Source organism: Coturnix japonica, chromosome 1 (genome assembly GCF_001577835.2).
Source record: "Coturnix japonica isolate 7356 chromosome 1, Coturnix japonica 2.1, whole genome shotgun sequence".
NCBI lineage: Eukaryota > Metazoa > Chordata > Aves > Galliformes > Phasianidae > Coturnix > Coturnix japonica.
The window spans coordinates 130,192,512-130,209,143 of record NC_029516.1 but is presented as its reverse complement, the minus strand read 5'-3'; the positions used below and the strand labels follow the sequence as shown (position 1 = coordinate 130,209,143).

The window sequence follows — 16,632 nt, the reverse complement described above, 5'->3', positions numbered from 1 at the left end:
ACAGATCTGGAGTATTTATTTCTCATCTAACTACTCATGTAATGGAAGGCCAGAAAAGGGGCTGGGCTCTGAATTCAAAGGACTGCAAAAGTTATTAGAAGTAGTCGCTGTCCGGTGCTTAACAAATGGCTAATAACCATCTGTATGAGGCCAACTTGCAGATGTCTAACAGCATAAAGAGGATTCTAATACACAGAAGAAGCCATTTTATTTGTAATAGCAAACAATATTAAGAAATTATGGAAAGCAATACTATCATGAAAGGCAATACACATACTGTCAGTTATTTTAAGCACCCAAAGGTGGTTCAGGTTCATTCCTGGAAACGAAGTAATGTGTGTATACATACTTAAATGCATACACAACTACATGTATACTCTGCACATACACGTGTGTATACATACATGCATATACATCTGTGTACATACATATATTCTTCCCTGAAGTTTTACCTGCATGTTTATACACACACACACACACACACACACACAAACCTTTTTCCTTATCTTTCAGTTCAAAAAGAATGAAGCTGGCCAACATAAAGGCAACAGCTTTATGATATTTCTGAATGCTTTCCATATAACTGCAGTTGCACAGTGTGGGTATGCAAGCAGGCACTACAAGCTTGCCGGAATTTCAAGGTACCACACCCCTCTTCTTCCAACCACCTTGTCGATGAGTTCGCAATTAACAAGCGACCTAAAATTAATCAAAATAAATATTTAACTCCTTAATTCATCCAATTCTGAAGCAAGCACTGCTCGTTAGCTATTGCAATTCCACCCCCTCAAGCCTAAATGTAATATATCTGACGCACACATGCGTCACTAACCTGCAGGGTACAAAGAAGATAGTCTCACTTTAAAGCAGGTTTTCTTTGCATCAAGCAACACCTAAAAAAGCGTTGAAAGCAAAGAAGGTGCAGAAAACAGTTACTACTTCCTTTAACCATTTTTTTTTCTTCTAGAATGCTCTTGTACATGTTCCAGCAACTTAAATGGAAACAGAATGTTTTCAGAGAAAAAAAACTATTATTCAAATACATCTGAAAAATAAACCTTAAATCCTGGGTTACAGTTTTCCCAGCAATGCATTCCTAAGTTTTTCCATATAATGTAATTATCTCATTTGAAGTGCCAAACACATTCCGAGAGCAGGTTAAGAAAGATTTAACATATGATTTTCTGTACCAATCCTGTTTATGGAGAGCAAATTGTTCGCACTGATAATACAAATCTAAATGCTATAATGAGTATGAAGCCCAAGCTTTGATGTTACAGCTGCATGCACACGTGTATTACATGTCACATACATGCACTAGCATGCTATGCTATCAAGGCAAAGCATACCCAGTCTGTACACAGCAGACATTAAATAAGCACGGTATTTAGTTTAGCTTTCAAATAGCAGATAGAATTATTACTGAAACAAGTTTGTATTTACCAGAGATGAATGAATCAAGATTCCTGAATCTTCATCCGGCAAGCTGAATGCTGTATATTCAAGGGCATTGTTTTCCCCTTGCTGTTTGCAAATATAACCACAGTTTCTCTCAAAAACTGTTCGGATGCCTTTAAACAGAACCACACTTGTAGTGCAACCCATTCCAAATCCGGTGAATTTTGCATCTCTAGCAGCCCCGGTTGCATTTGCAGAATGTCGTCTTCCTTCGCTCAGCTTGGATTATTTCCCTGTGCTTTGCAGCAACATTTCTTTGTACAAGCTTCATTATGTCCGACATTCAGTACGTTCCACAACTAGAAGCCATCAGCTACCGAAATGTAATCCTATTTGTTTAAGCCAAACACTGCCAAAAATCCAGCTGCCGAAAAATCAGAGGGTGATGAAAAGCAAAGGATACCTCAGCTGAAGAAGATAAGAAGCTTTCAGCATGCGCTGTGCTCCACAAGAGAGATGAAAAGATATTCCGGAGGGTCTGGGAAACAGCTCCCAGATTTCAAAGATCCTCAGAACATAATCAAAGATGAAAGGAAACTGCAAAGATACTGCTGCAGTTTCTGCTGCCAGCCACAAAGAATCCTCATCTGCTGCAAGAAAGCACTCTCCCAGAATGCCTAGCATTCGTACTAGCAAACAGTTCTTTCCTTGACCTATTTGTGCTTTTTAATGTTTAAAAGCAGAAATGTCACATGCAAGGACTCAAAAATGAAGGGAAATTATTAATTGCTGCTGCTAGTGAGAAATAAAACCCTTCAATCTGACCTATATGTTACCAGCGTGCTGTTCTTAGTCCAGGCAAACCACAAGGGAGCTGGATGCTGACAACTGTCGTTATTTCTTCTTTTCTCCCTCACACACAAAAGTAACCACTTGGAGTAGTGAGCTCCCATCTGCCAGAACTGACTTTATGAAGTCACCGATAGCAAATAGCTGTGCTCTCTTTTATTATTTTAATGACTATTTGACTATTCTTAATTAAAGGGACTCCAGGGAAGCACGAAGGGAGGGGAAAAACAGATCAATGATGTCAACTACACATTTGTCCCCATACAAACTAACACAGGGAAATGCTTAGATGCTGTAATGAATGATTCAGAAGAAATATTCCATGTTTATTCACATTTTTCATTTTCACATTTTTACATCTAACCAGTTAACACATCTCAGAATGACACTTCTAACTCAAATAAGGTATAATAGTATGTAGAAACACTGACTAAAAAGGAAAAAGAATCAATACTTGACAGCAATCCAAGTAGATCCTTCCAGTCCCATATTCTCCAGGGCAGCTGTTATCATGTTCCACACATTGCAAGATATATAAATTGTGTTACAGCACTCTGTCAACAAGGAGTAGTTTTGGGCAGAGGAAAAAGAAAGTGAGGATGAAGTATTTAGCACAAATTCTACTCACTGTACAGCAGCTTATGGTGCATCAGACAGTTCTTTCAAATGGTGAGAAAATGGCCTCGCTTTTAAAGCACCACGTAGGATGTGGAAACACACAAAGACAAAGAGTTCATTGAGGAAGACAAACAAGATGACAGAATGATAGAGGTTGGATGTGGCCTCATGAGGTGCTCGAATTCAAAACTGATACAGAGCAAATTTGATTCTGACTGCATCTTGAATATTTTTAGCATCATGTTCCTACAGTATTTCAGAAAAGGCAACTGAAACCGACTCAGATCAATACAGTAGTGATAACTATGACATAAACAGCATTCCAATTGAGCCTGAAAGGCAGATAAATATAAAATTCATAAGGTATGGGAAGAATCCAGATTGAGAGGGAGTGTGATCAGGTGCTTAAATATTAATACTGGGAGAAATCTGAATAGGTAAAGCAGACTGCCAAGAAGCTGGTTTTTTCCAGTGCCACCTATGGTGGAGCAAAGTGGAGATTCCCAGCTTTACAATGGATATTCCTGCAATAGTGATGAGCAGTGAACATGCAGACAGAAATGGGATACAACTGCAATACTATCCATGAACAGAATTACAACTCAAAGTGAAACCAGGAGGATGGAAAAATTCTTGTGAGGGTCTGACGGAACTTTCTCTACCAAGAGAAGGAAGCTAAGGGCAGCCTGAGGTAGCTGAACATTTTAATCCAATGGTTAACAAGTAAACAAAATAAACAAGCAAAATATATGAACAAGATCGTTTTGTTTGTGATATGAGCAGCAAGCTGGACATTGCAAGCACGGCTTTAACTGCACCTGGGTTATGAGAAGGTCTTTTTCCCCTAGGAGGGAAGGAAAGGAGGGCTGTGGAGAGGTGACATGACTAATGTTACTTTTCTTTGTGCAAAAAGGTCAGGTTTCCAGAGTTATTTAAATTAGCATGTATTGCAATTATTGCATTCCTAGACTAGACAGCCTAGTTTATATGGGACGCAATGAGCTTCTCCTTGCTATGTAGTTTACTGAACCAGTACTGACTGTGCTACAATACTCTCGAAGATATAAAGATGACATGGCTGCCCCAAGTTGGTTCTTCAGAAGGCCACGTCCATCTAAGACACGGGCAGCTAATACAGAAGAAGCTCAAGCCACTCTCCAAAGTAATTGTTGGGAACTGCTTAACAGAGGTTCCACAATTACTTTAAAAGCCTAACCACCAGTCATCCCCTTCCTGTTTAAAATGCCTAATGATCATGTGCGCTACAATACCACAGGGCTTCAAAATATTAAGCAGCCCTACAGCAACTAAGAGAGTTCCAGCAAGCAGAATATCATAGATAAAAACTAAACACATGCCAGAAATCAGGCCATTTTAACCAATGCTTGCAGGTTTCACTTTGATGCTACACCCTACAAAGATAGAAGTCTTTAAGAAAAAGCTACCTGAATTGATTTCAAATAGTCTTGTAAAACTCTCAGTAACAAGAATTTATCAGATGGAACTACACAGAAATCAAACTAAGGAGAACTTCCCATCAAGTATGTTACCACAGAACAACACAGACATCCTGTCTTCAGGCACGCCACCATTATAGGAAAGCATTTCACGAAGACACAAGGCCATATCTACAGGAGAATGTAATTCAGTCAGGATTTAAGCATCTAGGCATTTAAGGCACAAAAACACACATAATCCCTTAAAACATTTGAAGTACTTAAAATTTCACCAAAGAAATTGTCCTTGACACTTAACATACCCAAACCAATGCCATCTTGACAACAGCGAACATCTGGTTCCTTGGTGATTTTAACACATACTGACTGAACTCAGCTTTTCACAAAACCTGACAGCATCTGTAGGTGGAGCACTACCTTCCATCTGGCAGCTGTCTGTGAATCAGCTTGGAATGCTAGAGATGTGGGCCCAAAGCTGCCTTGGGTTCAAGTTAAAGAAGGGTTAAAACAAACACCACCTATGGAGTGCCCCTGGAGTGCTTTAATGACTAGATAATAGTGCAACCAGACCAAGGTACTGGCATTTGTTCGGTAAAGTTGCAGGAAAGAACTGAGATCCACAAGCCCCGCAAGAAGGAGAAGAATAAACAGTTCCTATTTACAAGTACGTTCCTAGAGGAGAAGAAAAATCAGGTTTTGGTTCCTGATATAAGGACTGCTGAGATCTTGGATAATTCTGCCTGAAGCAAATGCTCAAAGGAGATCTTGTTGCTATCCACAACCACCTAACAGGAAGATTAAGACAGGATGGAACCAGGCTCTTCTTGGTGGCAGTCACACAGCAGGAGGCAATGCATGCAATACTCAATTTATATAAAAGGAGTTTTTGATGTGTATATAGATATTTTAACCGTGAGAAGAGTCAACCTACCCATGTGGATAGTGAAACTAGACTGGCACAGTCTCTAAGCAATCAGACCTACTCTGAGCAGGGAACTGGACCAAGTAACTCATATTTGCCTTCAGCCTGTGCCCTTGCATGACTCTTTGGCTCTGTATCAGGTAGCCACATACCAATCACTGAAACAGAGTAAAGATCCAAGAGAATTCTGTACTTAAGAAGGCCAGCTATGCTTCCTCCAGGAGATTATCTTGACAATAGCATGTAATTTTGAATGAGAATCCACACAGTCAACAAGGCCCTAAGAAGAGATACACATCAAAGAGAAATGAAAAAGCTACTGTAACATTAGAAACCCTAACTATATCACCAGGCTGAAGACGAAGAGCAAGTTTATCATCTGCATAATTTGTCAAAAAGACAAAAATAAGGCTGAAAGCACTGAAGACTGGAGTATTTAGCCATGGAAGCTTGTCAGAGCCAGCATATCAACATAAGTTGATTCTAATCTACATACAAGGGAATGTTTATTATGCCTTTTTCACATCTGGGCAAGTGGGCAGGAAGCCTAAATGATGCAACCCATGGAATGTTAATTCAGACTTTAATCTTGCATACACAGTATCACGTATGTGCTGATGGAGAGATGCACACATTTAAAACCCCACTAATTGCAAAACACTAAATGCCATAGCTAGTAATTACCTGTTGCATAACTGGGAGCTGCAGAAAGGTCAGCCTCACAAGTCCATTCTACACACGTAATAACACATTCTCATCCACAAGTGAGCATGGGGAGGAACCAGTAAGGCACACACCTTATGTTCAAGCACAACTCAAGCATATCTTGAGGGCAGCCATGCTAAGAATAACCCAGAGAACTTCAGGAAGTTGCCCAATTTAAACTACACTGAGCAAATGAACTTCCATTAGTAAGCATGAGACATAAGGCACCTATAACTCCTTTAACTGTTGTATGCTTCAAACCATAGCATAGGATTTTGGTATGAAATATGCTCACATGACTCCATCTAGTGGTTACAATACTTCCAGCTTTCTCAAGCTCACCCTTTTACTCTGGGTTCTATAAGCAACTGCCACGACAGCCACAACATACGCTTTTTATAATTAAGTGCAGAACATGTCACTAATGATAGGATATTATTTTCAGGAACACTGATGAAACCATACTAAGTACAGTCAAAATACAGCAAACTAGGGGGAAAAAAAACAGTTAAAGTCCAGTTTCTGAGCAACAGTGCTGTGTTCAGAGAAGAGCATCAGAAACTCAGAGATCACAGAATCACAGAATGACCCAGGTTGGAAGGGACCTCAAGGATCATGTAGTTCCAACCCCCCTGCCTGGCAGGGCCACCAAACATACGCCTTTACTAGTTCAGGTTGCCCAGGGCCCCGTCCAACCTGGCCTTGAACACCTCCAAGGACGGGGCATCCACAACCTCCCTGGGCAGCCTGATCCAGGGCCTAACCACTCTCCTAGTGAAGAACTTCCCCCTAACATCCAACCTAAATCTTCCCTCTTTCCACTTAAAACCATTTCCCCTTGTCCTGCTATTGTCAGTCCTTTCGAAGAGAAAACATAAACTTTTATTCCCCCTACAACAGCCATTCAGATTCAGGTTATTCTCCCTTTCTTTGTTACTAGTTCATTAAGGAACAAGTTCCATGTTCCCTCCAGCATATCACTAGCTGCCAAAAACTATGCTGGAAGTATTATCCCACGATATTTAACAGCAAGACCATACAAAGTGAGAATTCTTCCTAGATTTCACAAGAGAAAACCTTCTGGATCATGCTGTATGCTACAATGAGGAAGAAGTTCATAAAGTAGATAACTCCATGGAAGTAGCAGGCCTGGCAAGCAAGACTCCCAGGAGAATTTTGGAGGAAATTAGAATAGCACCCTCCAAGTAATTATGAAGTGTGTCATCTCTTCATTAACCTGAATGCTCTTTTTAGACTGACTCGCATTAGAGGTTCAGCAAGAACTCAGGATCCCCCTCAAAAATAGCAAACACTAAGAGTGAAGCCTCTTTGAACATTCTTAATGGCAAAGATACAACAATGACTTTCAACTAAACCACCCACTTGAATCGGCTGCAACAGTATCAGTGCCAGTCTGTGCAAGAAGGTGCAAATGTGCTTAACTGAATGAGGTCAGAAGCACCACTTAACATCACTGCACAGGGGCACTGGCTCCAACCCCTCTACCACAGGCAGGGCCACCAACCTCTACATTTAATACTAGACCAGGCTGCCCAGGGCCCCATCCAACCTGGCCTTGAACACCTCCAGGGATGGGACATCCACAGCCTCTCCGGGCAGCCTGTGCCAGCACCTCACCACTTACTTAACACTAATACATGAACACAGGCTCTGGAAGCACAAGCTGACAACTTACATTTCTACACATCCACATGCATTGAATCCTAGGCCCCTGAAATCAACTACACTTATGATTTCAAAGATGATAACACACAAATTGTAAAACATTACACTACACACTGATGTAAATTGATATTGAAATTCTTTCCCTACTTAGTAATATGAAAGCATTACCCATTCTCAGTATAACATGCAGTCATTCCTCGTTGGAGGATTAACTTTATAGCAGTAAAAACATAAACTACTCCGAATTCACAAAATAACTCCTTCCCAACCACAGAGCACCTGAATGGAGTAAAAGCAGTTCAGCCTGTGACTCAAATTTCCAAAGCCAGAGCAGCATCTGTCACCATGCTATCTCTTTTAAAGCCCACAGCTACTTCTCAGTATCAAAAAGCAACCACAAGAACACAAAGCAGCAGCTAAAGATTATTTATTTACACGATGGCTCTATATTACAGGCCTTCCTGAATTCTAGCTGTTCTGAACCAGCATTACTCCTCCTCGGTTTTGCTGCAACTAAACTTAAATCTTGAAGGTTTTTAAAAATATATTTTGATTATTCAGTTAATTCTATGTCATAGAATGGTTTGGGTTGGAAGGGACCTGTAACATCCCCTAGTTCCAGCCTCCTGCTATAGGCAGGGATACCTCCCAATAGTCCAGGTTGCTCACAGCCTCATCCAGCCTGGCCTTGAGTGCTTCCAGGGAGGGGGCATCCACAGCCTCTCTGGGCATCCTGCCCTAGTGTCTCACCATCCTCACAGTAAAGAAAGTCTTCCTAATATCTAGTCTATATCTACTCTCTTCCAGTTTAAAGCCATTTTCCCTCATCCTATCATTACATGGCTTAAAAAAGTCTGTCCTTTAAAAAAAGCTTTCCTTTAGGCACCTTCAGGTACTGGAAGACCACTATGAGGTCTCAAGGCCTTCCCTTCTCCAGGCTGAAGAATCCCAGCTCACTCAGCCTGTCCTCACAGGGGAGGTGCTCCAGCCCTCTGATTATCTTTATGGCCCTCCTCCAACAACTCCATGTCAAGTCACTCAATACTCCCACTGTGTGAATAACTATGTTTCTTAGTAGAAGAAACTACAAAAGGGCCTATTTAATTTCAGCTGGTAGGGACTGTAACATTGTTTATGCACAAACTTGATCCCCGAAGGTTTCAAACCCTCGGAAAAATGGGATGTTAGTATTATTGGTGCTTTTGTTCCATACTTTTACTTTCTAGTATTCTTTCCTAGGATAATCAGAAGAAGAAACTTTTCCAGAGTACTACCAAGTACAGAGAAGAAAAAAAAAGAAAGAAATGTAAACTATTTTTCCTTGAGTTTCTCAGAATTATGAAGCTGACATTTCTTGAACTACTGGTATCAACAATATTGTCTCAGACAGAAAAATTAACCAGAACTACTCTTTTTGGACACAACAATATTCAAGGAGCTAAATAATAAATTCCCTTCTTCAAACACCTGATATCCTTCCTTATTGATGGCAAGCAGAAAGAAATTCCATTTGGTCCTGGAATACAAATGGTTTTGTTGTTTTTTTGTTTTTTTTTCCTTGGGAGAAGGCCCCAAACCAAAGGCGGGCCCAGGCCCAGTGACTTGGAAGTAGAATTCCAGCTGAGGTTTGGATACACACTGACAGCACCACATACACCAGTCTGAATCAGTCTGCAATCTGCTTGGGATGCAGAGCTAAAGTTAATTTGTTCCTACAAATACCCATCGGTAGCTCCAGGTTGACCCCACCACCTAAAATAAACGAGACATGAGATGGCCTAAGTCACCTGAGCCAAGTCCTGCCCAAGCAGGGCCATGTTAGTCTCACCAGTCTGAGATGTGAGATCCACAAGGTTTCTAACAGATGTCTGAATCATGTCTTTCTAGTTTTTCCCACTTTAACTGCCAGAGCCTCCAAGACAGGCAGCAATCCTTGGAGCCAGCAGCAGGATTCACATAGACAGTAAGCTTAATTCCCCATTCCTCCTTTCATACCTGAACCATCAGTCACAAGGGAGGGGGGTGACAAAGTGCTCTAACAGATATCTTTGCACCAACAATCTGACTGCAGGGGCGGGGAGTGGGATTCTTTAAGTTTTCCCATTTTCTTAATGCATCTCCAGCAAAGCTGCTCAATGTTCTGAAGACTTCTGGGTGCCTCAGCCTACCTTTTTCCCAAGCAGAGTCCATTGTGCCAATGAAATCCTGGTCATTGTTTAACACACGAAGTAAACTAAATAGTTTTAAGATTGTTTTTTTCATTTGTTTGTTTTGTTTTTAATAGGACAGGAAACTTCTATTCTGAGTTAATACACGCTCACTTTCATTCTCACCAGAATAACTCCAAGTACTTCTACAGGAAAAAACAGCCCACAGCGCTCTCACGATACGATACCCAAGATTATTTCACAGTATCTTAAACTCAATCACCTACTTACATCAGTGCCTGTGGAGTAAGACAGAACGCAAACCTTCCCCCCCACACACCTATCCTCTGTATGAAGGTATCAGGTAAGTTTACACACAGAATAATTAGAGTATCTTCTCATCTTTATGTATATGCAATTTCCACAATCTTTCAATGAGAAAAGCATTGTGTAATACACAGATTATTTATGCAGCTTTATGCGTTTTACGCTTTGCATAATTAATGCTTTTGATGGACACAGATGATCTAAGGGAAATGCAGAGAGACAAAGAAGAATGAATCTATTTTTTCCTTCTTTCAAATGGAGCTTTGCCTACTGTACCCACATCAAGTACCGTACCCAAGATCATCTGACCTCAAAACCTGAACTAAATACTAGCTAAGGAAGAGGGATTTCTGTGTATTTTTCATACACTGTACTTTCAATATCAGTGCATTAGGTAAGTTCTTCAAACCATATTCCAAATTTCAGTCCCTTGGATCCCAGTGATGAAGATGAGACACTGTCTCCTCCACAGTGAGTCACTGGCACCAAACTCCCTCTCAGTACTTACAGAAATTCAAGGTAAAAGCAACACATGCAGTGCCTTTCTAAGAACAATGCACACAACCTTTCTGCTACCTGAAAAACAATACCCCTGATTAGCCTGATTCAATGAGTTACCGGTATCTTTATCAATAATTTTTAAAGCAAGTGTGTGAATTTTGCAGTCTTAAATCTACTTCAAGAATACAATGTCAGGTTACGTGGTCAAATTCACCAATTATTGAGTTTCACATGTAAGCGCATACACATGATGGCTATCTAATCTCAGGTACTACTCAGAGGCAAGTGATCACTCACCCCAACAGCCATATACACTTAACAGTAATTTGAGCAATGACACCTATGCAGTAACAATAAACAGTTGATATTAAATTTGTAGTTTCCAGAACTAATAATTACAGACATTTTTGAAACATTGGCATGGGTCACAATGCAGCATAAGCAAACATGTGGCTTTAGGCTGGACATAATGTTGTAAGTTTATTGCATAAGATGTTAGATATAGGGAAAAATAATCAGAGTTGTGGAATTCCCAAGTTAAATTTCAGGTGTGAGAAGTTATATTGTTATTGAAATACAAACATGTGATCTTGCTCAGGCTTTTAAGGGCATTAGTAGAAGGGGGAGAAGAGAAACCCTGCAGCGTTGTGTGCTGCATGAGCTGCTGACACCGCAGCTCGGACCACCACCATACACCTGATGTTTGGTGTATTAGAAACAACAGTTTTAAAAGCATTTATTCCTATTTCAAACAATCATTCTTATCTCTGTGCCAAGAAAAGCTCTAGGAAAAAAAAAAAAAATAGCTGAAGCTGACAAGAATCATCCGCCGCTGCTGAATGGGTTAAAACATTTCTGTTCATACAAGAATGTTTCCCCTCACAATCTCTTTCTGAACAAGCACGCTGACATTAAATTTATGCAAGTCTTAAGGTATTTATTAGTAGAAACTTTAGTGCTATAATCCAGCCTCTGAATCTTCCCAACCACAAAAATGTCTCGTACCCAACAAGTCCTCATAGCAGCACCAGACTTGCCAGAAACAACCATTCCATTACTGGTGTTTTGCATCCAATTGAAAAGGGTTTTGCATGCACTTTGCTGAAGTAAAATAAGCATATTTATCACAAAGATCACATACTCCGCCAATTTTTATTTCCTTTAGGAAATGTAAGCGGTGCACGCCATAAACTAAAACCACCTCTTCAGGTTGAGCATCATCTTCCCCTCCCTTCACACCGTCCCAAAGTTCAACAGTTCAGATACTAACTAAGCACTAGAATTAGAATCACTGGAACAGGCTGCCCAGGGAGGTGGTGGAGTCTCCTTCTCTGGAGATATTCAAGACCCGACTGGATGCCTACCTGTGTGACGTGGTGTAGGGAACCTGCTTTGGCAGGGGGGTTGGACTCGATGATCTCTGGAGGTCCCTTCCAACCCCTACAATTCTGTGATTCTATGAATTCATATCCAGCTCCTTCAGGCTGAGATGCCTTGGGATGATGCTCAACTGGCAGCAACCATTTTTCTTTGAAAATCCTTAGTGTCAGCTCTCATTTCCTTGCTTTTGCCTCCCCATTCATTACTATGTACTCCTTCTAAAATCGTTACGTATTTAATTTCACATTCCATTTACAGAAAGACCAAAGCTTTACCCATGTTTCCACCTTTACAGCATCCGTCAACTGTTCCAGTCCCTGCTCTCTGTCTCAGCATCACACATCACGTTCTCAGTTGCTGGCTTGCTTTAGGGAAAGACAGAACTATTTCTATACAATACAGCGGCTAAAAATCTCACCATTGATGAGGTTTTAAATACTCCATTCACCGTACATGGAGCAAACACTGCGGAGAAGCACACAAACCCTCTCTGTGTACAGAACATATGAAAGGATACACATATCAGAGAGAAAAAAAATACCAAGCCAAAATGAATACTGCGCAGTCCTCCAAGTAATAGCAATAGTAACTTCTCCAAGTTCTTGGAGAAGCGGTGTGTTAATGCAGAGTAATAACGTAGTAAAGATCAGGATTGCAAAGACAGAATTGACACTGTGTTCAAGTGCAGTAAAAGCCTCCTTAAAACAAAGAGCAACCAATCAAACAAGAATAGAACTCCTCTGATTGTTGATCCAAGTGTTGCTTTACAGATGCAAGTACTGTTTTGATGATATACTGACTTCCCTCTACATCTGATAAGCTCCATTTCTGCAGGACTTTTAGAACTTAAGACCTCTACGGTGTATTTAAAGTTACATATGAAGCCCCCAAATGACTATTTCAACCTTCAAACACTCAAACCTACTTTGCATTAAAACAAAAAGGAGTAGTGAATAAGATAATCTGGGGATCACTTACATTCCATACCGTTTTCCCATATCTCCAGTGTGTACAATGTCGATTTTTATAGAGAGGAAACATCTGCCAAGTTATTTGGTACCATGTAAATCTTCTAATTACCTGCATACATGATAATGGCACTTTACTGTTAACTTGGCATAAGAAGAGCCAACCTGGCATGTCATTCTCCTAGTTGCTTGTTCATCCATCCTTAAATGTAAGGTCAATTTAGGATAAGGTACAACACCTATTTTGTCACTACAATAATTTATCGTTATCATTTCAATGAATGAGATACCAAGCTCCATTTTTCTACTATGTTTTAGGTAATGTGGTATCACTTACCGAGATCACTGCCAGTTCTGCATAAGGCTACAACTGCATTGAAATCTGCTCTTGATAAGGCTGCTGTAGAAACAAACTTGTGATCCTCACAGCCCTCCTCCCCAGACATAAATGTATTTGGACGGCCAAAGGCAGCAACATGAAGTGGATCAATGTAAGTCAAAAGAAGTCTGAAGTCAAACTAGTGGCAACGTGCAAGAAAATCACAAATTCTTCACAAATATTAGCAATTCTTTTCTGTCTTCTAATGCAAATAATAATGGCATGACTTGTATCACTTATCAGCACATCCTACAGCAGAGATGTACAATCTGAAGCAATGTTTGCTTGTATCTGGGCAGCTGATCCACCAAGAACTGCAGGCTTAGATTCATTCCTTCCTACCTCCAGAACCCTCACTGCAAGCCCAGCCAAGGGAAAACAGAATCTGTCCATGACCCAAGTGATGACAGTAAGATCATATCAGTTACTAATGCTGAGCAATGTCTGCTAGACAACCCAGTACAGAAAATCCTTGGGGGGTGCTTTACCAAAGAGCTTTTGAGGAAGATTAGGGGAGGAGAAAAGAAAAAGTGGGTCTTCAAAGCAACAGATCCAAATAGAACCTTCTACAACAACTTCAATACTGATAAGAATCCTGTGTCTATCGTATTAGAAACTTTTCTGGTAATAAAACCCAGGAACTCTGTCAGCCCAGAAGCCAGTCAACTTAGTGAAGTAAATACTTCTTATTTTTAATACTTTTGAAGCATAGAACAGTACTATCCTAAACACCATTTCAAAGAAAAAGAAGCACAGTTTTATTCTAAACACTACAATGCCCTATAAAAAGTTAGAGCAAACTCAAAAGTGAACTCCTAAAGGAACAGTTAGGAGCACTAGACTTACATTACAGGACTTCAGCATCATGTGAGGAGGACAGAATAGTTCAGTAATAAACCATAAGGAGGAGTAAGGGGCAACATTGCTGGCACAAGAGGGTGAGCTTCAGCACAAGGCTGAGAGAGACAGGGATGTTGCTTAGCTTGCCAAGCTAACAGAAACAGATCACAAAGCTGTCCTGATTGGTAAGTCATCAGTTTCGCTTTCAAAAACAGCAAGGAAAGACCAGGTTCAAGATCAGGTTGGACAGGGCCCTGGGCAACCTGATCTAGTAAATGTGTATGTTTGGTGGCCCTGCTAGGCAGGGGGGTTGGAACTACATGATCCTTGAGGTCCCTTCCAACCCGGGTCATTCTGTGTGATTCCGTGTGTGAAGAAAAGACCTACAAAGTAAGACTGAGCCACTACTCCACTTAACATCCAAAGGATGTGGGCAGAAGGGCTACTTTGTTGGGGGAGGGAAGGCAGGAAAGGTTGCTGGTTATTCCAAAAGCAACTTTACTTCCATACCTGAATCCCCTTCATACTCCCTCCCTAATTCCTATCTCTCCAGTAAAGAGTTGATCCCTGGATAAATGTTCATGTCAAGTAGATGCTCTGCATGCTGCTGCCTTGTGGAAAGCTGTCACTCAGGCAGACACTGAACTGTTCCTATTAGTACTTGTACTATGTAGTCCTCGAACCACGGTTATATAAAGAGTAATTTAATTTCAGAGCCATCATTTTCATAAAGTGTGCCTTTAAATTACAGCTGCAGCATTCGGTCCTGACATAGATTGTGCACGTGAGAGGAGAAGCTGTATGTTCTGACAAGCAACACAGAGAAGAGCACAACTGGCATTACAAGACTGACAGCAAACAAGGCAGCACAGCTTCCAGCATCGGGAATCCCAACACCGAACCCTCTGTACTTACACAGGGTTAAGAGCTTATTGAAACATTCCCTTGGGAGATAACAGATAACCACACTGAGCACAAACGCATACCGTGAAGAAGAGCCCTATGAGAAGCTCTGACCCACCTTACAAGGCCACCTCAAACGTCACCACCTGAATGCAGCCAGGCCAGAAGAAGCCATACACTGTGTATGTATGTACGCTGTGCCAAGCGGAGCTGTGACAAGTACACTCAGCACTTCAGCTTCAATTAATGCAGCAAACCGTGAAGCAGTGAGCGCGGTGCAGGCAGGAGGGACGCCCTGCACACACAAGCTCTATTCCTGCCACCGCTCATCCATCCTTCTGCACGAGGCGAGGCACCGAACACAACAACAACAAAGTGAATCACAGAATCACAGAACTGTAGGGGTTGGAAGGGACCTCTAGAGATCATCGAGTCCAACCCCCCTGCCAAAGCAGGCTCCCTACACCATGTCACACAGGTAGGCGTCCAGGCGGGTCTTAAATATCTCCAGGGAAGGAGACTCCACCACTTCCCTGGGCAGCCTGTTCCAGTGCCCTATTTGCAACACGGCGTTAGGACGGAAAGAATGACTTTTACACCATTTCCCTGGCTGACAGAGCGCTCGGAACAAGGCGAGTTGCGAGCTGCAGCCGTCCCGCAGGTGGAGGACGGCAGGAGGCCTCCGTGCGTATCTAGGACGCGGCTCTGTCCCCCACCAAACAAAAGGCACAGAATTACAACGGGAAGGAGCGGCGGGGCGGCAGGTTACCGGGCGGGGCTCCCGGGGAGGAAGCGGCAGGAAGGCAGCGCCCGGCCGAGGATGCCCCCCCCGCCCCGCAGTGACCCGAGGCCCCATCCCCGCCCCGGGGCCGCCGCCCGCCTCTTTCCCGGCGGCCACGCGAGGCCGCGTAGCGTCTCCCCCCTCCCGCAGCCCCGCGCTGCGCTCACCACCAGGACGGATCCGCGCACCACCTCCGAGACGCTCTGCCGCAGCTCGGCCGCCGTGCCGGGCTTACTCAGCGCCCGTGTGAACTTGCGAGTCTCCGGCGCCGCCAGTGCCATGGCTGCTTGGTGCTAACACCGCCGGCCCGTCCGGCCCCGCGTGCTGCGGTCGGGGCGCGCAGCCCCGCCGGGGGGTGTCGCCGCTGCTGTCAGGTAGCCCCGCCCCCCGGCACGGCCGCGCTCCCACCTCCCAGCCCGCAGGGCGGGGGCGATGGGGCAACGCCAAGGCCGAAGCCGATTGGAGCGGAGCGACCGGGCCCCGCCTCCACCTGTACCCGGGGCGGCTTTGCGATTGGGCGGCCGGTTACCTGCCCGCCGAGAATCTCATAGTCTCATAGTCTGGTGCGGGTTGGAAGGGACCTTAGAGATCATCGAGTCCAACCCCCGGGATTCGAGCCTCTGTGTAGCAGAGCGGCACTTCTACCACTTGCACCACAGGGGGATTCGAACCCACGGCCTCCGGTGTTGTAACGCGGCGTTGCTACCACTGCGCCACCGGGGCACACTCATTGGCTCAGCGCGGAGCCGAGGCCGAGGTGAGGGGCGGGGC

The 16,632-nt window shown here is 42.9% G+C and overlaps 1 protein-coding gene across 14 annotated transcripts in view; it reads right to left on the bottom strand.

Annotated features, from left to right (window-relative positions):
* Positions 1-16,235, bottom strand: part of DOCK9 (dedicator of cytokinesis 9) — a 106,033-nt gene extending 89,798 nt beyond the window's left edge. For 4 of the 14 annotated variants that reach the window (XM_015851520.2, XM_032442020.1, XM_032442024.1 and 1 more), the window contains exon 1: positions 16,029-16,234. In XM_015851520.2, the coding sequence (XP_015707006.1) occupies positions 16,029-16,142 (114 nt within the window). In that variant the 5' untranslated portion in view covers positions 16,143-16,234. Of the gene's footprint in view, positions 1-1,443; positions 2,122-16,028 lie in introns of those variants that run through there. The other 10 variants (XM_015851512.1, XM_015851517.1, XM_015851508.2 and 7 more) reach the window with 7 other exon arrangements.
* Positions 16,236-16,632: the final 397 nt, after the last annotated feature.